The sequence below is a fragment of the Heloderma suspectum genome, chromosome 4, assembly GCF_057233095.1.
Source record: "Heloderma suspectum isolate Gila_16-S chromosome 4, 16-S_ref, whole genome shotgun sequence".
NCBI classification, from domain to species: Eukaryota; Metazoa; Chordata; class Lepidosauria; order Squamata; family Helodermatidae; genus Heloderma; species Heloderma suspectum.
Window position 1 is genome coordinate 79077197 of NC_139461.1, and position 23307 is coordinate 79100503.

Below are 23307 nucleotides of genomic sequence, written 5' to 3' on the forward strand. Positions count from 1 at the left end.
TAAGCCGCAATGAGTTGTTTTTACCCATAGCTAAGCTGAGGTAGTGCTGCCAGACAATCGAGCACAGCATGGCTTGTTTTCACAGGTCATGGGCTGTTTCCCTCCACCCTCTTCACCCACCCCCAGCACATATCCCTGGAGCCTTTGCAGCACAGAAGGGCAGGCAACTGCTGGCAAGGCTTTAGTACATCAGCAGCCAGTTTGTCATTGGTCCGCTCGTGTCTGTATTAATCTTTGGCTGCTCCTGGGAATGCTCCACTGTCCTGATGACACTCTTCCCCTTGATGCCTTAGTAGAACAGCATTCCTCCCCTGACCCTGGGAAGCCTGCTTCCCATTGGAGCATTGTGTGAGCAGTGAAATGTCCTTGCCGCTCTCAGTCAATGCTTGAAGGAGCCACAGGATTAGATCACTGCGCCATCCTCCTGCTGTGACACTACCCTCCTGCGCTCCACTGCTTTGCCTTCCTGCTAGCAGCAGTGTGCCGGCCTTTTGTTCACCCACCCACCGACCCTCCTGCTGCTGTGAGGCTACCCTCCACCCCTCCTTCTGCTGTGACACTACCCTACGCCCTTCATCCTCCCCGCCACTCTGTCTTCTAGCTAGCAGCAACACACCGGTCTTTTGTTCATCCACACACCCTCCAGCCTCCACCCCTCCTCTCGGTTTCCGCCCCGTTAGCCTGCTGTCCCACTAGCAGCAGTACACCAGCCTTCTGTTCACCAGTGCGCCTTCCTTCCCTTTTCCATCCCACCCCCCTCTGGCACTGCAAAGTGCCCACCGGTTTGCTACTTCGCAGTCTTCCAACCATCCTCCTCGGAGTGTTGAAGTGGGGTTAGTGGTAGGGATTGAAGTGGCAATGTTTTCTGTCACCCTTTAGCTGTCGCTAGAATAGCCACCACTCTCAACTCTGCTCACTGCTGTTTTCAGCCTATCCATCCCCCGCCCCAGTCTGTTCAATTCCTTTATCATTCCAAAGCATTTGAAGGCTCCAACCATTTATGTTAGACAAAAAACCACAACTGGCATGGATTACAAATGCTAGATTACTAAAAGGTTGCTCAGTGTATATATAGCAGGCAGGTAAGTGCTTCATTTGTTTTTTTTGCAAGGGGGGGGGGCAGGGAAGTGCCTAACAGCCATGTACAATACCACACAGTAGTTAGCCACGGAAAACATGTGGATAATGGTCCCAAATGAAGTCAGCAATAGCTACATGTATGGCTCATGCTTCATGGTGCAACACTGTTTCTGAGTGGGGATTCAGAGGGTGCAGGGCGGCCTGCTGGTGCTAGGGATCAAGGAGGATGGCATTGTTCTCAACCCTGAGTCTGGGAAGGTGAGGGTTCTCCAGGAGCATGTCAATGCAGCATGCAATGATAGCATCTGCTATTAGGTCTTTCTGAATATCCAGAAGCGTCAGCAAAGAGCACCACTGTGAATTTAGTCACCCAAATACTCCCTCCACTGGTAATCTCACCCTGCTGTGGTAGTAGTTGAAGTTTTTCCTTTGGGCATTTTTGGAGTGCAGTGCCATGAGCCAAGGTTGAAGCACAAAAGAAAAAGCCTGATAGCCCAGGATGAGAGGCCACATGGGGACCCTGCTTACCATTACAGAGGGGCTGGTGAAGTATATACCACTGGCCAGCTTCTCTGCCACAGGTGAATTCCAAAAGATAGCTGTGTCACGACTTCTAGGAACACCAGCATACATGCCCATGAACTTGCTGTTGGCATCCCCAACTGCCTGCAAAACCATGCTGTAGAAGCACTTTTGGTTATAGAACTCTGGCCCTCTAACCTCCAGAGCAACAATTCCTATATGGGAAGAATCCAGCCAACTCTGCTGCACAAGGAAATCCAAGCTCACGGAAGCCTTGGATGTTTCTTTTCTCATCTTCCAGCTTTATGACATCTGTCAGATACAGCTAATTCAGGAAAGCACCAATTATCTGAAAATTTCACAGGCTGTTGATTTCCTAACTCCAAAGATGGCACTGAACAGCAGGTAGCCCAGGTTGAATGCCAGTTTGTAGAGGGTCAGTGCTGTTTTGGCATAGCTTGGTGCATTACTGTATTTTCCCTCTGGATTATTGGGCCAATTTTTGTCAATGATTGTGTCAAACATTTTCTGTGACATCTGGAAACTTCAGCAAAAAAGGGCATCATCCCAGTCATCCAGCTCTAACAGGCCCATACAGCTTCTGTGCACAAAAGGGTCCAGTGGTGTGTTGAACACATGCCTGCATTCAGGTGCTCAGCCATAGCAATGGCTGCAGCAGCTGCCTGTGCCTCAACTGTGGCGGACATTCTCCAGTGCATCTGATTCAGGCTTTGCATGTGGACATGAAGCCAGTCTCATTCAAAGCACAGTACTGCCCCTTCCACTCCTCCAACTTTGCTGCAGTGCTACTCCAAGGCTTCAACAGCTGCTGTAAGGATCCTCAAAAGGCGCTGGAAAAGTTCCTCTGCGGGGTTGTGATCCTCAAGTCTACTTTAAGACTTAAGTAGATGGTGGCCACATCTTCAGCACTGGCGTCCATGCTTACTTCTCAGATTTTGAAATTTGAGAGGCAAGCTACGATCAACGGCAGGGCGGCTGCTCTTACAGCTTTTGGTGGAGGAGGAGCAAGCAGGCACAAGCAAGCGGAGGGCAGGGAAAGATGTATAAGAATGGCTGGCGGGGGGAAGGATGCTAAGGGGGGAAGAATACTAAAGAAATGAAGTGAGACTAGATACGTTTCCTCTACCAAAAACGTATGGCATTGCATTTTGGTGTTGCTGAGGGCTGTCACCTGCTAACAGAACCACTGGGTAGTTAAGTAGGCTCTTGATTCTCCCTCCTGCCCATGCCTTCAAATCTGTGTTGTCGGGCCCTGAATACCATGCTGTCTAGTCTAAGTATTCTGCATGCTAGAGCAAGCAAACATTGGTGCATCCCACAGGGTCTACGTTTGTTTTGATATAGGTATCTGCAAAGTAATGTGTACTGTCTCTCCAAGAGAGGGTGGATGACAAGGGGTGGGGTGGAGAGGAAAGACAGGGGGAGAGAACAGAAAGTACACTTATTTCTACACTAATATAACTTCCCCATGGCAGGAGAGTAGGAACTGGCCACAGATGAAAGGGAACTGGTTGAAGAGCAGCAGGAGCTAGGAGCAGAGAACTGCTCCACAACAGGCTACTGAACCACAGGAAGAGGGCACCAAAAGAGATGCCCTGCTGACTAGCACACAGAGAGCGGCATGCTTGAGGAACAAACGCAAAACTGATTGTGTGCAGCTTGCAAGAGACTCGGTTCATGCCACAGAAGCATCAGGTAAATGCACATATGAACTTTTCATGGAGCTGGATGTGAGGGAGGAAAGACAGAGTGAATGATTAACTCCTGTTTGTGTGGGCATCACATAGATCAGAGCATACGTGCTTCTGGAGTCAGAAGCTACTGGTCTGTGCGAAAGCATGCACACCTTGGATTGTACTTTCAAGAGGGCAATGGCAAACCAAATTGCCACGAGAGAAAGGCAGACTTATATTCTACAAATGTTAGCAGCAGCCTTGACAGCAGCTGTTCCAGGACAGCAGGCTCAAGCCCCTTACCATCACTACCTGTATGGTTCCTCACAGCAGCTTCTTCCTCGTTCCTCTCACTGTCAGTGTCAGCAGCATGCTCAGACTGACAGTGCTCAGGTGCCTGCAGTTGACATACAACCCCGTGATGCACAGCTCAGCCTGTGGCCTCTGGTGTGCAGTTCCCAGAGCCAGCGTTGGGAATGCAGCAACAGTGCCACCAGAATATTGCAATGGGCCAACAAGCAGGCCAGGTTCGTGTCACGCAAACCAGGTCAATGAATATATAATAAGGAAGCTAAATCGTGAATGCTAAGGCATCTGTGGGGCAAGGAAGGCTTTGTAGTATCTCCACTGAAATTGAGATTTTGGAAGGAACTGGTGTGAAGAGCCATCATTAAGAAAATGAATTTTTATTAGATTTTTAAAAAATATTACCAAAAAACAAAGTGGTTACACATTATTTAAGTTATTTCCAGTGCAAAATGGAAGCACCTTCTAAGGTTCAACCTAAAGTTCTTGGGAATCTTCTAGACCTGAAATGAGTAGCTGCAATTTTGCTTAGCTCAGAGAAGCCACACCAACATACACCAAGTTTGAATGCAGCCAGCAGGGAGCTGACTGCAGACTCCAAAGGATCAGAAACAGGCCCTCCATACTACAAGGTGCAAAATCAGGACAAGACACATAAACATATATACAAAAATAAAAAATACATTAAATAGTTGCATTTAGGGGATATACTTTTTCAATGATAAGAGGGAAGTGAATTCCCAATTTTCCCCTTTATTGTTTATCTTTCCACTGGTTATAAATATGAACTGAAACAAAGTCTTTCTATCTCATATTTTAAGATTTTACTCCTCAATTATGTTTTCTGTTCTTTGCCTTTTGGAGAAAACATCACATTATAAGGCTGTCTTCTTTTAGGACGTGGGCAGGGGGCGAGGTCCTCTTTTATATAACCTAAAAAATCCCGAAACAAAACAAAAAACCAATAAATTTTCACCACATGCTTTTGGTAAGAGAAAGTACTAGTAAATTATACCACAAGGAATTCCTGCCTTCTTCAAAATATACTGTTCTATTTTATTTTTACATTTGGAGACAATAAAGAGCCTTCATACAAAAAGTTAAATGTTAAAGCAATACAGTTATTACATAGTATAATTATATACTACTGAGAAGTAAAAAATGTTCTAGGACTATTTTGAAAATGAGTTAAGTGTTGCACTAGCTTACCCCTACAGGGTTCATACACAAACAGAAATGCAAAGAACCCACCTATTGTCTATAATAAATTTATAAAATGATTTACAACCTGAGCAATTTCTTGATACACATTTATTAATTTCTTTTACAAGTTTGCACTTGAAATAAGCTTCTGATCCAGTATGCCACAATCAGAAGCAAGTATTGTGAATTTCAGCCAGGAATGATTCGAAAGTGTGTGCCCGTGGAACTATTGCACCATGTTGTCTGTGGTCAGCACCACCAAATGAGCAGGAAGCCATGTTCTTTATCAGATTAAGCTTCTTAACGGCCATTATGGGACAGCTTATATTTCTGGATGTAAATACAACTTTTCTGTGTGCAAATAGGAAACACTTTTTATGCTACATTTTCTTCAAACTTTCCAAGACGTTTAGGAAACTTTGCTAGTGTAGCACAGTAGTTGCAAGAACGAATTTTAAGTAACCAAGTCCTTGGTTCAATTTGCATCTCAGCCATGGCCTGATTGGATGACTTCAGACAAGCTATTATCACTCTGACTCAGCCCTGCATCTGTAACAGGGAGATAATTATACTGGTCTACCAAATAAGGTTAATCTAAGGATTACTGAGAGAATGTTTGTGAAGCAGTTCCTGCACTCAAGAAAAGCATTAACAACAACAATAACAACAACAGTGAATATCTTCTTTAGTGGGCAGAATGCATGATTAATAAATTTAAGATACTGATCAACTCTTATGAGACAAAATTAATATAGAAAAGGCATAAAGACAAAGTGCACGATCCACCGAAATAAATGCCCAAACTCCCATTTCTTTTAGTAGCTCTGGTTTGCATCCTTTTGTCAGCTTCCAAAGTACCCAAGGGCGATTATTTGGTATGTATCTATGTCAAACAAACTGTGCAGCAAATGAAAATATAATGTAGTTCTCCATCAGCTAAACTCTGTTTCTATGCGATAAATGTTTCTTTTTAGCAATAGTTTGCCACACTGGGCAATGCTGGGCATGTAACTGTTGGGGATGCTTTAAGTAAAGTACTTGACTTACGGCTTGAATATGGGATATAATTAATTTGGATTCTGCTCTTACCCCCTGAACTACTAAAAAATGAGTGCACAGCCATTAATTAATTTCCTCCACCAGCAAAAAGCAAGTGAGCCAACATTGGCACTGGCTTTTCTGTTCACTAAGCACTAGTCCTGTGTCCTGACAGCTCATTACATGGTTTGCATGTAATGGCAAATCGTCACTATTTGCAGTGCTTGAGCAGGAGTGAGCAAGTGATCACAACCTATGATCAGCCGGGTCATAAGTTGTAGAGCATGACGTGCAAACCCAGAGCGCCAGGTTGTTTAGGGGTAAACAATCCAGCAGTTAACTCAACAACAAACCATGGGCTAACCGCTGGGTTGTTTAGCCCCTAAACAACCCAACACTCCAGGTTCACAAGTCACACTCTGTACAGCCTACAACCCGGCTGATCATAGGTTGTGATTAAATGTGGAAGTGAGGAGTGCGCTGAAGACAGCATGCTTGCTCACTCTCACTCATGCACGGTTATGTGTGAACTGGGTCATAGCTTGCTGGGATATGGAAACCCTTTGTATAAAACAGTGATGGACTGACAACAACATAAGCCCACCTCTATATGCAGCGTGGATGTGGTAATGGTGGCTCAGTTAGGCTGCCCTTCAGCGGATGAGGAAAGGACAGTCCAAAATGAACCTCAACAGAGCCTCCTCTATGCTTCCTGCCTATAATGCAGGTAGTAACCTGCGCTCTAGATAGCCACCACTGGCAGGAGATAGTGCTTGGGCTTCTATATCCTCACGAAGAAAGGGTAGTTCAAATAGTTGGTCCTCATTATAAAGTCATACTGGTTCAGAGTGGCAGAAGTTAAGAACTGTTTAATTAATGACATTCTGTCTCTTAATAACTACTGTTCCTTCATGCTTGATTAGGCACTCACTGCTAGTAGTGTCCTTTATAAAACCTTTAAACCAAACAAAAGGTATTTTATGAGGAAGCTGCAGATCCCATGGTAGTATTCAAAACAGAATGAGATTGCTATAGTTTTCACATGGCTTCCTGAGAATGAAAGCAGTACAGCACTGATCTACTGGGGACTCATCTTGTGCCTGGACTGCATACAGATAAAGTGTTAGTTCACAGAATTTAAACATGCATGAACTGTAGTGGCTAGACAGTGAGTTAAAGAGGGCACACAGCTTCAACAATAAATGCTACTTCTGAATATATATACTATACAGCTATAACCTTTGAAACATATATCTTCCTCTTGGATATTCATGTGCTGGATTATGTTTTTTTGTTTTTCCATCAAACTATACACAGTTTCTCATCCTAAAAATATCAGAAGTCATTAGCTCTGTTCTCCGGTACATGGATAGCTAAGTAAAGGAAGCCTTTGTTAAGCATATGAGACACTTCCAAGTGCCATAACTTAAGAAAAAGGTAAAACAATAGGTTTCTTTCCCCCTTAGCAGTAGTTCTGTTGGCTGGTATTTCAGATTCCTGAATCATTCATGGCTGCACAACTTATTGAAGTAACATAAAGAAGACAGAGCTGTGTCTGTTAGTTCACTCTTCCACTTTTATATACTTTTTTATATACTTACCTCTTTCAACACACATTTGGGTGGAAGGGAATCCAACCTCCCAGAAATTTTCTGGCGTGTCAGGAGGAACATAGCGAGATCGATGCCTTGAACAAGTAGCTACCTTTCTCTCTCTCTCCCCTTCTGGAAAATCTGCATAATACTAAGAGACATTGCAGAATTTCATTAATGGGAAACAACATCTGAAGCACAGTATCCAAGATGCAACAACATTGGTCTCTTAAGAACATATGCCAATCTGCAACAGTTCACAAGTGCTCAACTGCATCTGTGTACGGATCTTTGCCCTATGGATGCTTTGCACATTATGTTTGTTGGATGCAGAATGAATCCCATGCAGCACTTTTATGTCTGCATGCAAACATATTTTCTGAATGAGTAATATATACGGCTGGCGCACAAACAAACCCATGAACTGCAGAGCTGCTTCTAGAGTATCCGTGATGGCATCCAAAATGGAAGCTCAGAGGATTGTTTTGGGAAGTGGGAAGCGCCAACCCACGGATGCTGATAGTCCCTGAGGGTGGGGCAAGGCAGAACTCTGATGGCAGCCAGTTCTGGTATGACTGAGCTTGCCTGATAGCTGAAGCAGAGCTGCAAGTGGGTCACAGACCACTCTGGTTGCACTGGTGAAGGTCTGACCTAGCCACTGAGCCTTTTCCTTCATGACTTGGATGTGTCTAACAACTATCTCCCTTTGTTCTACTGATTTTTTAGGTTGGTTGTCAGTGCCATAAATTGGAGCAAGAACCAGAGTGGAGAAAGAGGAGGAGGGCTAGAAGTGAGACGACAGAGATTTTTTTAAAAAACAAACAAATAGGCCCAAAGAGATGATAATGGGCTGGTTTGCATGTCACAGCTGGCTCGTCGAGGGTTATTTAACCCACGATGAGCCATGACGCGTGCCAGGCACGAGCAGCTGCCATTTTGAATATCCAACCTGAAACTGGGGATTGTGAAAAGCCATGTGAACTTGGCCATCATGGGTTACTTGACCCTTGCATAATCCTACTACTAATTGTTTAACTCTCAAATAATCCATGGTGGCTGAGTTCACATGACATGCTGCAAAATGTCAGCCGGATATGCTGCAGCTCATTGTGGGTTAGATAACCCATAATGACCTGGCTATGTCATACAAAACAGGTCAATGAAGTAACCACAAAGTGGGTAAGATAAGCAACGAGGAGAAAGAAAAGCATGCGAAAAAGGAAGAGCAAACTTGTTCCTGGTTGAAGGCAGGGAACAAACTGGAGGGGAGAAACCAATGTCACTAGGACTAGGACCAAAGATCCTGGTCATGTCATCCCTGCCTTGCCCTGGGTGGTGATGGGATTTAATCCACTGTGGATGCCTATTCACACCAAACAGTGAAACATTTTGCATGGTATACAGCATCAAAGCTGATTTTGGGGAGTTGTCTTGTATCTGTAGAATGTAACAAGGGAGTATGGTTCTGCAGGCAAGTTCACACATCATGCTAAGCCACCCAGAAGATAAGCCAAGTGGGTTGGTTGTTCGCTTGATAACCCATGTTACTTCTGACAGACAAATGGGCATACTGCGGTTTGCCATGGGTTGTTTCCCCCTCAGTTCTCCCACCCACTCCCAGCTTGTATCCCAGGCATTTTTACTGCAGAAATCCTCATTCCCTACATCAGCACGCTTTCTGCAATTGGTCCACTGTGGTTACCAGCTCATGACAGACACCTCCCGCCACTCCTGCATCAGATCACCAAATGCATAGTTTTCTGAGCCCTTATGAACATGATAACACATTAACACTTAAAAAAAATATTGGGGGTCTTGCTTGTTCACTATTTAGCCCAGCATGCTGATATCCCCTCTTGTCAATCTCGTTGTCAATTTCATCCTCCACCTCCGGGCTTACCTTGCTAGCGAACACCCTTTTTAAACAGACTGCTTTATGTCCTACTGAAGTAACTACACCCATCCCAAAAGCTACTTTTCCTGCAGCTGCCAGCTGCTTTCAGCCCTCCTCTGTCCCTTCATGCTTGTCACTTCTTCCACTGGTCTCCGTTGTTAGCTATCAGATATCCATATGGGTTTAAAGATACTCAAATGTCAAGGTAAAGAGACATAAGACAGACAAGTGAGGTGGATTGGTAAATACATGCAAATTTCAAGGCAGAGCAGTAAGCAGATGGGGAATTTACATAAATTTCATAGTTGTGGACTATCATATGTGCACATTGGTGCAAGACTGGAAAAAAAAACTTTAAAAAAAGGTTGTGAGTGCATTTGGGACACTATCCAGTGTCCTTTCTTCTCGATATCTAGAAGCACAGGGCAGAGGGCACTGACAAGGGATGACGGATGATGGCGGCGGCACTAGCAAGATCACGAGGAGCAGCAAGGCTTTCACTGCTCTTGCTGGGCAGTTCTCTAGTTGTTTCCAGCAACCCAGGATGAAGTTGCCATGCCAGGTTTGGATGTCACAACAAGCCACCTTGAAAACAAACCACCCTGAACAGCTCAACAACAAGCCAAGGGTTCTCAGGGTGACTTATTTGTGGAAAACAACCCAGCATGAAAAAAATGCTCCGGGTTCAGACAACATGACAAACTGCCCTGAAATAACCCACAGTGACAACCTGCTGTGGCTTATTGTGTCGTGCAAACTAGCTAAGTGTTCCTGGTCGCCTAACCATGGTTAGGAAAATGCATATGTTCATGTATTCCCCCTCCCTTTTTCTTTTCTGGAGCTAACAATGGTGCGGTATTACATTGATGCTAACGGTAACCATTCTTAGCTTTAACGGGTTAGCAAATCTACTTTAAACTCTTGATTTGAAGCTAACCATGGATCTGATTAGCTTTGAAAAGGGAAAGGGACGGAGAATTCAAGGAAGAAAGGAAGGAAGGAAGCCTATTAAGTCTGCTTCAAATCTCCTAACCATAGGTAGAAAATCAGGAACATTATGTCCACACCAGATGACAGAAATTGATTCTTTCTTTCAGCTTCTGCTATTACAGTAGGGGTACGCTGTTTTTTCAGTGGACCCTTAAATTATAGGCAACCTGATCTAGATTCTAGGGCAAGGAAGTTAATCTCTTGGGTATGATTGACTCAGGTTGCTTCTAGTCAGGCAGAGAGTAACATTAATGAGGGGGAAAGGGAACCTCCAGTCTGCAGCATCCCCTGGATGAATCCCTGCTGTTATGTCTAATTTCAGATTGAAGATAACACAGGGGTGCAGGCAACAGATTTGGCCACTGCTGGGAGGAGTGGCCACTCTTCCCATGCCGGTCAAGTCTCTTTATCTGTGTTCAGTATGGCGAAAGGCAAAATGGGCAGGTCAATAGCATCAACTAGCCCACAGAGCAAGAGCAGGGGGGCAATTCGCTCCCCCCCAACATGCCAGTTCAGCACCCCCGATTAAAGGGAACATGTAGGTACTGAGCTGTTCTGGGCTACTGCACTTTTTTATGGTACATTGAGAGCACTCTTGTGCTCATTTGTAGTTATAAGTGCTTCTATTGACCAAATGCCAAGAGATGTATTTGTGCACCTAAGCAATAGAGAAAGTCTTAGCAAGATCAGATTTCAAGCAGGAACAAAGATTCAGTGTGAAAATGTTCAGGTGTCTTATCTACTTATTTGTATGCTACCTTTCCCCCCAACAGGACACTCAAGGCTTCTAACAGTAACTTATTGAAACAAATATTAAACCATATTTTGTTGTAACTTATAATCTACCAAAGCCTCCCATAAATGATCTATCAAATAGGAATTACACTCTTCAAGGAGATCTGAAAGGAGGGACACATAATATCTCGTTCCATGCCAAGACAATTTTCCAAGTGAAAGAACTACAGGAAGGTGGCTCATGACAAAGAAAAGACTAGTATGCTGTGAAATTGCACTAATCTAAAAAGTGGACTTTCAGCATAGTACGGCAGGCTTTCATGTTACTTTCTTAATGAGGGTATGCCTATAAGAAAGCACCATCCTGCCTCCGCACCAACATCCTGTGCTGGCCTTGGATTCTGACAGGGCAATATATGAACCATCCCTTAGAACAGATGCCCATTGCCCTATTTTTATCATGTATTATTTATTTAGCACTTCTGAATGTACAAAAGTGCTTGCCAATCTCTTTAAAACATTTGGATATAAAGTCTGTTGCTTCAGGGCACTGCGTATTGTTGACCTTCACTTTCTTTGCAGCTCAACAGTTCTAAGGTTTTGAAAATAATGTGCAGTATCTTTCCATTGACCTGAATAACAGCTAAACACACAGGCGTGCATGCACACCCAGGCTCACTATAGAGGCTCCAGAGTACATTAAATAAGTAAATAATTTTAATCCCCTTTGCTGATGTCTATGAGTATAGTATGCTGTGCTTCAAGCCACAGTCCCTGTCAGAACTGTATGATACAGACATTACACAATACCACAATGTTTATGCATCTAAGAAAAGTCTTTCTCAAGGGTGAATTCATGTTTCAGTTTAACTAGGAATATGACAGCATTGGAAGTTGTTTATGGATAATAAAAAAGGGACTAAGAGATCATGCCAAAGGGTTATTATTAAGAAGAGGGGACAAACACGTTTTGTTCCAGGGAAGAAAATCTATTTATTAAATCTATGTCCCACCTTTCCACTAAAATAGCACTCAAGGCAGCTAACAATAAAATACAGAAAAAACAACAAAGTTAGAATTAAAACATTAAAATTAATTAAAAACACATCCAATAAAATGCAAATAAAAATAGACAAATAAAAAGCACATCCATAAGAAATAAATATCCACCAGTACCCACCAGATTAAAAACCCAGTTCAACAGCAAATCAGTTTATATACCAAAAGCCTTCCTAAATAAAAATGTATTTGCCTGCCAGTGGAAGGGTGACCTTCCTGGCCTTCCTTGGAAGGGAGTTCAAAAGTCTGGGAACAGCCTCAGTTGTGTTCCCATCAAGTATTCTTCTGATTTTCTCCCAAGGCTTTTAAAAACAGGACAGGCTCATTTGGGAGAACATGGTCTTTCAAATAGCCTGGTCCCAAGCGACATAGGGCTTTATAGATTATCACCAGTACTTTGAATTGTGCCTGGAAATGGACCAGTAGCTAGCGAAGCTGTTGTAACAAGGGAGTCGCATGCTCACTATCGATGGCCCTGGTCAATAGTCTGGTCGCAACATTCTGGGCCAGTTGGTTTCCAAACTCTTTTCAAAGTCAGCCCCAGGTAGATCATGTTACAATATTTCAAAAGGGATGTAACAAGGGATGGCATGGGCATCTGGGAAAGGGTCCGATGGACTCCCTCCTGCTCACCCCTCCAGACCCCTTGCCAAACCACCTCCTCCGCCCACTCCTGCTAGCTGCTGGAGGGCTCGGCAAGCGGCCAACGAGTGCTGAAGGGCCACCTGTCCCCATAGAGAGCCACGATTATGCACAAAATGGTGGCTGTTCCCCATTCTGCGTAAGACCTCTCGACTTCCCTGCTTCTCTGATGCTGTAACTTTGCTGTATTGGGGCTGTGTGATCAGGGAATCATGATCCTTTTCTAATGCACGTGTTACATGGGAGCTTCTCTGATGCATGTGTAACTTTGCCACTTCTCTGATGCTTGTGTTACTTTGCAGCTTGAAAAGGGGCTGGGAGCAATAACTCCCAAAGAAGCAGAAATCCTACGTGCACCAAAAAGGTGACGGTGGCTATAAAAGCTTGGAGGTTTGCAGACTTGGGACCAACCTTCACACACAACCTCTCCTAGTCAGGAGGTACCTGATCCACCATCAAAACCCTGCGCAATTACCCCAGACGAGGGAAAATCCTGCGTGCCAGAAAGAAAGGGTGGTACAAATAAACCTTTGGGGGTTTGCAGGATTGGGGCAAAACCGTCAATTGTGCATTTCCCCAATTTTGCTGGCATAAAGCCTTTATTTTAAAATCACGGAAGCGCTACAGCACTTTAGCAATACAGTGAAGTTGTGCATTTCACCCCTTCCCAGATAATACTGGCAGAGACACTTCTGTTTGCTATAGCACCTTAAAGCTATAGCAATTTCTACAAAAGCGAAATTGTGCAAAAGTAGAATTCTGCAGGGACCACGGTGGCTTAGTGGTTAAGACGCTGAACTGCAGACCGGAAGGTTGGCAGGACAGCAGTTCGAGACCCGACTGCCATGTGATGGAGTGAGCTCCTATCTTCAGTCCCAGCTCCTGCCAACCTAGCAGTTTGAAAGCAAGAAATTGCAAGTAGATAAATAGGTACCGCTTCGGCAGGAAAGGTAACAGTGTTCGGTGCACCTCAGTGTTCAGTCATGCCGGCCACATGGCCACGAAAGCATCTTCGGACAGCGCTGGCTCTTCGGCTTAGAAATGGAGATGAGCACTACCCCATAGAGTTGGACACGACTGGCTGGGGACACCTTTACCTTTAGAATTCTGCAACCCCGTGCTCCATTTTTCTTCTTCTTGGAAAAGTGACCAGAGAAGAAAAAGGGGGCTGGAAGCTATAACTCCCCGACAGTTTGCTGGAACAGGGCAAAACTGCACATGTGGGGTGCCCACATGGGGAGCCTTCAGATGCTGGAGTGGATAATTGCGCAATTTTGCTTCTTCATGGAAAAGTGTGCAGAAAAGGAAAAAGGGGTGGGAGCTATTATTCTCTGTTTGCTGGAATGGGGCAAAATTTTGCTGGTTGGGTGCTCTCATAGGGAGCCTTCAGATGCTGTATTGAATAATTGCTGATTTTAGCTTCTTCATTCAAGAGGGAGCAGCTCTTTCCCCATTCCTCCATTTCCCCCAATTCCCCGCTATTTTGCACATAATTGCAGCTTGGCTCCCTATGGGGACAGGTGCCCCTGCAGCACTCATCAGCTGCTTGCTGAGGCCTCCAGCAGCTCATGCAGCAACCAGGGGCAGGCAGTGGAGGCAGCTTGGCGAGCGAACAACAAATGCGGATGGAGGTGAGTCTGTCCATCCCTAGATGTAACTAAAGCTTGAGACACCATGGACAGTTCTCACATCTCCAGGAAGAGGAGCAGCTGGTGCACTAGCCTCAACTGTGCAAATGCACTCCTGGCCACAGCTGAAACCTGGGCATTGAGGGTCAGTGCTGAATCCAGAAGTATACCCAAATTGCAAACCTGAATCTTCAAGGGAAGCGTAGCCCCATTCAACATAGGTTGAATCCCTATTCCCTGATCTGCCTTTCAACTGACCAAGAGCACCTATGTCTTGGCTGGGTTAAGTTTCAATTAGTTTGCCTTCATCCCAGTCCATTACTAACATCAGACACCGATTTAGAACTTAAACAGCTTCCTTGGATTTTGATGAAAAGGAGACCAGCCTCCCCCAACCTGGTGCCCTCCAGATGTTTTGGAGTACAATTTTCAGTATTCCTGACCATTGGTCATATTGGCTGGGGCCGATGGGAGCTGAAGTCCAAATAATCTGGAGGGCACCAGGTTATGGAAGGCTACCACACATCAACAGCCATGCTGTTTAACAGGAGTTCCACTGCACAAGCTTCTGAAATCTCCCTTCAACGAAAGGAGTGGTGGTTAAAACATGTGGAATTTTTAAGGCTGGTTTACTCATGCAAGTTCTTTCCTTGACACTGCAGTATTTAGGAAAGAAGTGCACAAGTAAAATAAAACACCACATACAAGATTCTTGCATTGCCTCCCACACAACGCTTTTCAATGGAGTCAGTTCACACATCAGCTGCAAGTCTTTTCTTAGCCATAAATTTTCCTGCTCTCCTTGGATCTGTGGGTGATGATGGTGGGCATTAGGGCTATTCCCAAGAAACCTTTCACTGTTTCCTGTTTCTAATTCCTATTTCGCGTAGAGAGAAAATGAAAGGAGGAAGCTAAAATCTTAAGAAATTAAAGAAGTCCCAAGGAAAGGAATGCAGGGTTCTATGTAGCTCTGTCAGTATCCTGCTTACAGACCCAAACACAGGACCGGTGCAGCAACGTTTTACATATACGTGTTGGATTTCTACACTTAATGGTACTGAGCCTGCTCAAGACAATGGAGCATGCTCAGTAGCAATGAATGAAGCCGGGTCATTTTGTTGCCCAAAATTGGAATCAGATTTCACTAGACTATGGAAAATGTGTATGATAACTCTAAATTAGGGGGAACGGGTTGGACACTGTGAAATGTATCATTTAATAAACAAAAATAAGACTAAAACCCATGCAGGATAAAAGTACTAATTTGTTTACTGTAAAAAATCGATAGTGGTACAGAAGATCTCCAGAGCTGGGAAGAGAATAGACATCCAGTCTCTACCATTGTAGTCACTGCTCTGATCTTGCCCACAGAACAACGTACCAGGAGGGGCCAAGTACATCCCCTTCTGGATTCAAATTGCAAATACTGGGTCATGCTCTATAAAAGAGGTTCACGTGAGTAAGTATATATAAATGTATTTCTGATGTGTTTATTTCACCTCTCTTCCAAGGAACTTAGGGCAGTGTACACATTTCTTCCTTCCCCACTATTTAGTCTCACAACAACTCTGAGTTAGGAGCTGACTGGTATATGTTTATGAGTGCAATAAAAAGGTCCTGCTTAACAGAAAATTCTGCTAGATACAAAGCTAACAAGCACACATTTATGAAGTGTAACAACAACAAAAGTACACTGTGATAGGGAATTGTTACAGGAATACATTTTATTGATTTGGCAAACACAAGATGTGGTGATGACAAGTAGATTAGAGTACTTTAAAAACAGAGTGGATCTATCAAGTGTTCTGTAGCTATATACAGAAGCAGTTCACTCCTGAATACCACATCTGGGAGGCCAACAACAGGGGATGCTCATATGTGCTTCCAGACAGCCAGTGTGGTGTAGTGGCTAGAGGGTTAGACTGGGAGTTGGGAGATCCGGGTTCTAGCCCCCACTCAGCCATGGAAGCTCACTGGGTGACTTTGGGCCAGTCACAGACTCTCAGCCCAACCCACCTCAAAGGGTTGTTGTTGTGAGGATAAAATGGAGGAGGAGGAGCAGTATGTACGCTGCCTTGGGTTTCTTAAGGAGGAAAAAAGGCGGGATATAAATGAAATAAATGAATGTAAAAAAATGAATCCGGCTGGGTGCTTTTGGAATAAGGCTGGGCCTTAGCCTTATTAGTATTTATATTCTTAACGATATAGTGTAACATCACTTCTATCTACTCTATCTGGGCACTTCTTTATGTGTTGAAGACTACACTCAAAATCACAGGTGCTAATCAAGCCACTCACATTCAAATCTACCTAGTGGTACAATCCTATGCATGTTTAGACAGAAAAAAGTCCTACAGCTCCCAGCATTCCCCAGCCAGTCATGCTAGCTCAGGAATGCTGGGAGTTATCGGATTTTATTTTTTCTAAATATGCATAGGATTGTACCCTAAGCATAACTTACCCTAATTTTGAAGTCTTCTACCTCTCATCTCATCATTTTGGTGCTATGCCACTGCTGACATTCCACACGCTTCTGTGAAAACATTCATCTTGGATTGTTGATACTAAACACCCCTTTCTATAAATGCTTTAAAATTCTGTCCTTATGCTTAACATTTCTTCACTGCAGAAAAAAGGTATCCCAAATGTTTCCAATCTCATCATTACTACTATGAGTAACTTGCCAAAATGTAACAGGAACCAAGTTCCTGGAGAGGAGAAGCCCTGCACTGTGCAGAGACAGGAAATTAAAATTGTTCACACACAACTCTTGGCACAAGACATAGAGCTGCTTTTATGTCCCTTTTTTATTCAAGGCTTCTAGATTTCACATATTTTGGAATAGAGAATTGAGTTTCACAGTGGGCTATAAATTAAACTATGCATCTAGCAATTATTGTATTAAGCTCCTTGTTTTTAAGATTCCATTTAAATGGAATCTTAAGAATGGAAGAAAATAGATAATAAAAATGGTTACAAATGGATATTAAAACAGTAATCAACAATGCATTTTTTTTGTAATATAAGACTGATCTATGTTCCCCAACAAATTGCACAGTGTATTAACAGATGAATTACATGTGCTCTTCCACCATAAATTGATGTAATTTATATCAAGTTATCTAATGCAGTCCAATAACTTAAGATGGAAGCAAAAGTGCTTAAATTAGAAAAGCAGCATATAAATTATTTATATGTATTATTCTCCTAATGATGACATGTCAAAACTGTAGGCTAGTAAGCAAAGATTTGAGGGATCTCAAGAACCACACAGGGAGCTTCTGAGGCCCTTACTATTGGGAAGCTTCTCATAATGTTTAGACAAAATCTGCTTCCATTAAATTTCCATCCATTGGTTTTAGTCCTGCCCTCTGGAGTGACAGAGAGCCAGTCTGCTTCATCTTCTGCATGACAGGTCTTCAGATATTTGAAGATAGCAATAATACTTTCTCTTCAGCTTTTCTTCACCAGGCTCAATATACCTAGCTATTTCAATTGTTTCTCATAGAATTTGGTTTCCAGACCACTCACTATCCTGGTTGTCCTCCTAGGGATGCACTCTAATTTGTTTACACCCTTCTGTAATGTGGTAGCCAGAAATGGACATAGTATCTCAGATGCAGCCTGACTATATGCAAGTCATTTCATAGATGGGCAGGTAGGCCAATATTAAAAAATATGGTTCAATGCACATCTTCATTTAATACATGTTGCACCATTTTGCTAGCCCACACTACAGATTTGTTTCTTTACACTTGAAACTTAGGGCATTGCTGTTATTCTACTGGGAAAAAAACAGAGTATGAAGCCCATTGTATCAAGGGAAATAATTTACTTACTATTTCACATTCCTTACAAGTGTGGCCAGGTAGTTTTCTTCTTTCTTCTTTTTTTCTCACAACCTCAATGTGAGGAAAATCTAATACAGTTTTCCTTCTGAAAAGTAAACAGAAATTTCAAGAATCTACAATTGATGCTTCAAATGTTTTTGCACAAGGAAACTATTCTAAGTTTAATGTTTCATCAAGTTACATAATTGCTTTAACAATTTGGTTTTGCTATTGGTTTCTGACTAGTTATAAACATACCAAAAAAGGCAGGATCATACCACCTTTCTGACAGTTAGTCTAGCATTGTGCTTCTGAATATTTTGCCACCTTTTACATTTGTTGCTATTACAGAACTAATGAAAAAGAAGAAAAGGCCCCTGTAATTATCACTGAAATCCTATTGCCCTGGTTCACATGATATGCTGTGGCTCATCGTGGGTTATTTAAGCCTCAGTGAGCCACAGCACGTGCTGGGAGTAATTTAAATATACAACCCCTGATCGGGGGTTGCCATGTTGTGCGAACCTGGCCATCAGGGGTTATGCAAGGGTTATGTGAAGGTTGTTTAATCCTTGCATAATCCCCAATGGCTGGGTTCAGATGACATGGCAATCCCACCCTCCCCAATCAAGGGTTGCATATTCAAAACAGCAGCTGGCTCACAATTAAATAACCCATGATGAGCTGTTGTGTCATGGGAACCGGACAATTGACTTCAAATCCTACTGATTTGAAAAGGACTTGACCACAATTATCCAAGAATATAATGGACAGAGGCACAATGTGTTAACATTGCAACCCACTAAATGCTGCTCCTGTTGAATCCCCATTAATTTTAACAGGCTGTTGAACAAGACCTACTGACTATGAACAGAGAGGCTCAGAGAAGCAAGAGTACACACTAGCCCACATTAATACAACACATAATATTAAAGCCATCAACATACAAAACAATTTAAGACATTCAACAATAAACATTCTGGGATCAGTTAAAAACCTTATCACTTAGTGGGGCAGCCAGCTATATACATATTAGACCTGTGTTAAACGAACTGCTACCAAATCATTTTCAAGGTTCTCTTGCTGACTTACAAAGCTCTAAATAACTTGGACCAGTATACCTAGCAGATCACCTTCTTTTATATATAATCAGTCGAGACTTGAGCCTGAAGATCTCTCTGGAAGGCCTTGTTGGCCATTCCGTGAACAATGCAATGTTGCCATCATAAAAGCAGGCCTTCTCAGTAGTGACACCCTCCATCGCGTGGTTTGGGAGGCAGAAAATGTGGTGAGATTTAAATGTACTGAAACCTTACTAGTTTACACAAGCTTTCCCTGGCTTTTAATTGATTATGATTCTAGTCTGTTTTTCTGAGTATTTTTTGTTGTAGATTTTAACTGTTCGTTATTATATATGCATTTTAGCTGTGGTTTTTATAGTATTTTGTGCATAAACCACTTCAAGATTTTATTATATAAATTGGAATATACATATTATAAATAAATTTAAACAGAAAATAAGAGAGAATAGTAATATTTTCTTTCATGTGAAATTGACAGATATTCCATCCACATACTTTGTATTTTTTCACCTGATTTATATTGTTTAGAAATCTTTCCAATGTTTACTTATTTTTCTTTAAACTACAGGCTTCCAATTTTGCCATGGCATCACTTACACAGAAAAAAATGTGAGCACTTCTTTATACTGCAGAAACCTGATTGCATACAGAATAATTTTTACAAGCACATTGTACATACCTCTCATCGCTTTTAAAATATGGTTCCACAAAAGCCTTCTGTTTAGTTTTATCTTGTTTGTCTTCATGCCCTGAAAATATATATAACATGCCATAAATTTTAAATACTCCTAGAGAGAGCAAGATGCTGTCATAAATCTAACTGAAAAAGCTTGCCCATAGCCATCTATAGATTTCTCAGTACTTGAAAACAATAAATTTTCCTTGAATACCAAACCAAGATTTTGAAAAAGATAATGATATTTCTCCTATGCACATTCAAAACAAAGTGGTTTATTTATTGTTACTTGCTCACAGCCTATGTAGACAATGACCTGGTTCACATAATTAAAATAAATTTTATGCATGCACGGATTCAGAACAAAGCTGTTTATTTGCTGTTACTTACTCACAGCCTATGTATACAATGACCTGGTTCACACGATTAAAATAAATATGCATGCATGCATGCACTGTGATTTAAATAAGCCATCAAGGCTTATTTAAATCGCAATGTGTGCTGGGCATGATTTCCATAATCACCACCCGGGCATGGCTTGTCGTGTCAGCCAAACCCAGACGGTATGGCATGTTGGAGGAGGAAACAACCCTCCAATAACCCTACAATAGCCAAAAGGTTATTGGAGGGTTGTTTCCCCCTCCAAAAACCCATGCCACCAAGGTTTGGACAACATGACAAGCTGTGTCCAGGTAGGGATTATGGAAATTGTGCCTGGCTGGCTTATTTTGATCACATGAACTGGCCCAATGAATTAAAAATCTAAAATCTAATACATACTCTGCAGGTGTCTCTTTACTGTTAACATCTCCTTATTTTCTTCCTCTTGAGAAGACTCATTATTGTTACATTCTGGAATACTGTCATCTTCCAAGTAGGATTCATATTCTTCATATGATGTCCGATCAAATATTTCTGCTATGGTGTCACTTTCTCTTTTCTCTCCTTCTACAAACATAAGTAGCAGTGATTACTAGCATTATTCCTGACAATCTGGGTCCTTTAAAAAGTATGATGTATTTGAATTTTTAGTGGAAATTGAATACAGCACAGAAGTTCTACTTCTAGCTTTGCAACTAACCTATGGTGTCATCTTGATTATCCTTATTAAAAAGATGCACCAGGGTTATGAGTTAGCTTCTCAAGAATTTCTGGTAGATACAAGTACATAGGGTCAAAGTCATGACAACAATAAAGTCCATTCCCTGACATTCATAAAGAGAGGACCTTAACTATTAATTTCCTTGTATTTAATTTATTAAGCTCATAAAATATTTGCTCTATAGTGTCATTAGATGACATGCAAGAAAGAGCAAAGAGAAGGTTTGGGCATGGCGCTATGTCATATATTTGCATGCAGAATCAAGAATTGCTAAAACTGATGTTCTTGAAGAAATAGCAAGCTTGCCCAGGATTAGGGATGTGAAATGCTGGGAAATCTGTTTTGTTTAAGCCCAAATGATTTCTGCAGCATTTCCAATCTGGTAAGCTGGGGTGGACTGTAACAGGGTGTTTTTTTCTGATTCTGGGAAATTTTATTTTTTTTTAAATGGCTGCAATTTGTGTGTATATTTTAAACCGGGTTCTGTCATTTGCACAAATTAAAATTTGCACAATTGTTTATACTTTTGGATCTTGAAATGGGTGTAGATGTTGCCGTAATCTTTTTAAACCTTTTTTGCCGCTCTTGCACAACTGCGCACAATCACAGGTCCTCCTGTCCGCTATGTAGCCCAGCAGACGCCTATTCCCCCGTTGTCAATATCCTTGCCAGTTTCATCCTCTCCACACATTACTTCATTTAGCCCAGTACAGCCATATTCCATACTTGTCAAACAACTTGGCAATTCCCCCCCGCCCTTCACTCGGGAAGCGCTGCCACGGTCATTGCAAATGGAAGTCAGGAAAAGGGGGTGGAGGCTACATCTGTGTTAAAAGCACTTGCTTATGACTTGGGCAAATATGCATGGAAGTGGGATACCCCCAAGTGTCAGTTCAATACTTCAGACCCTGAGGATATGGTTGCTATGTGAGCAATCTGATCCCCTTTTCCCAATCTGTCAGTGTCAAAGCGTGCAGAAATTACCCACTGACAGGTCCTCCCACATTCCTACCCAGGATACATAAATAAGTTATCTCCACAGGTCTATGCATAGAAAGTGCTACAAGTTTATTTTATTTATTTACCCCACTTGTCAGCCCAAAGGCCTTCAAAGCAGCTTGCAACAAAAACATATAAACAAAGAACAGAAATATATAAACTTATTACAACTTGTAATAAATAGTACCATTTTAAAACTCAAAATTAAAAGGCAGCATCAGCATAGGTAAAACAAACCACCTCCATAGCCATAGCTTGGTGGAAAGGAAACATTTTCAATAACCATTTAAAAGTGATCATGTGGATATCAGGGAGGGCATTCCAAAGTACTTGTGCCAGAACTGAAGAAGGTATATGGCTAGTATAACACAAACTAATTACTAGTGTTGAACTGAAGTATTTGATCCTAACAATTTTTGTAAGCTTTGGATGGGCAGGGGAGAATTAATGGGAAGTATCCAACGGAGTGCAACTGTTAATTTAATTTAATTGTATGAGCACAAACTGCTCTAGCGCAACACCAACACTATTGCTGTTGGGTCACTGTAGTTTACACTAGTGCAACATAATTTATGTCAGCAGTTGTGCCCCGTTGGATACTGCCCAATCTTTTTTTTCAGGGTGGAATTCCTAAGAACCTCATCTTACCTTTAAAGATGATGTGGCAGGGGAGTCTTCTTTGGCCCCACCCCCACCCCCAAATCCTGGCTGCTACTTTCCTGAGACAGAATGACCCAGCAGCAGCATGACTTTTTTTTTTCCAATAACAAAAAGAATCCTTCATCACATCATCTTTAAACATAATATCACCCTGTGAAAATTCTTAGAATTCCGCCCCACCCCCCACCCCAAGTCACCACATATCCACACACATATTTTTACAGGGAACTAATGGTCCAGTGAAAGGGGATAATTAGCCAAGCCTTACTAATCACTGATAGTAGTGCTTCCTGAATAATTAACTCCTCAGAAAATCTCAGTTCCCAATGGCACGATCCAATTCAACACTAGTATTAACATAAATTACGTTGTGCTACTGTAAGCGACCTCTAGTGCAATGCCAATAGCATTGCTGCCAATAGCAATGCCAAGTCTAGGAGACTAAGGACTCTGTTTTAAGAACTCTGGGAGAATGCGAGCCCATCAATGGCTACAAGCAGGCTCATAAGCTTTGCCTGATGTTATTTTATTATTTATTTATTTAAAATATTTCTTCGCCGCCTTTCAGGGCAGAA

General features: G+C 42.3%; 1 protein-coding gene and 1 pseudogene across 5 annotated transcripts in view; both read right to left on the bottom strand.

Annotated features, from left to right (window-relative positions):
* Positions 1–1117: 1117 nt before the first annotated feature.
* On the bottom strand, positions 1118–2765 carry LOC146347050 (uncharacterized; annotated as a pseudogene).
* A 1199-nt stretch (positions 2766–3964) lies between these two features.
* Positions 3965–23307, bottom strand: part of RBBP8 (RB binding protein 8, endonuclease) — a 60492-nt gene continuing 41149 nt past the window's right edge. For 4 of the 5 annotated variants that reach the window (XM_084849719.1, XM_084849721.1, XM_084849720.1 and 1 more), the window contains 5 exons: positions 20752–20919; positions 19975–20044; positions 18223–18319; positions 7445–7586; positions 3965–4535 (listed from right to left, as the gene is read on the bottom strand). In XM_084849719.1, the coding sequence (XP_084705845.1) occupies positions 4438–4535; positions 7445–7586; positions 18223–18319; positions 19975–20044; positions 20752–20919 (575 nt within the window). In that variant the 3' untranslated portion in view covers positions 3965–4437. Of the gene's footprint in view, positions 4536–7444; positions 7587–16844; positions 16917–18222; positions 18320–19974; positions 20045–20751; positions 20920–23307 lie in introns of all 5 variants that reach the window. The other variant, XR_014790132.1, reaches the window with a different exon arrangement.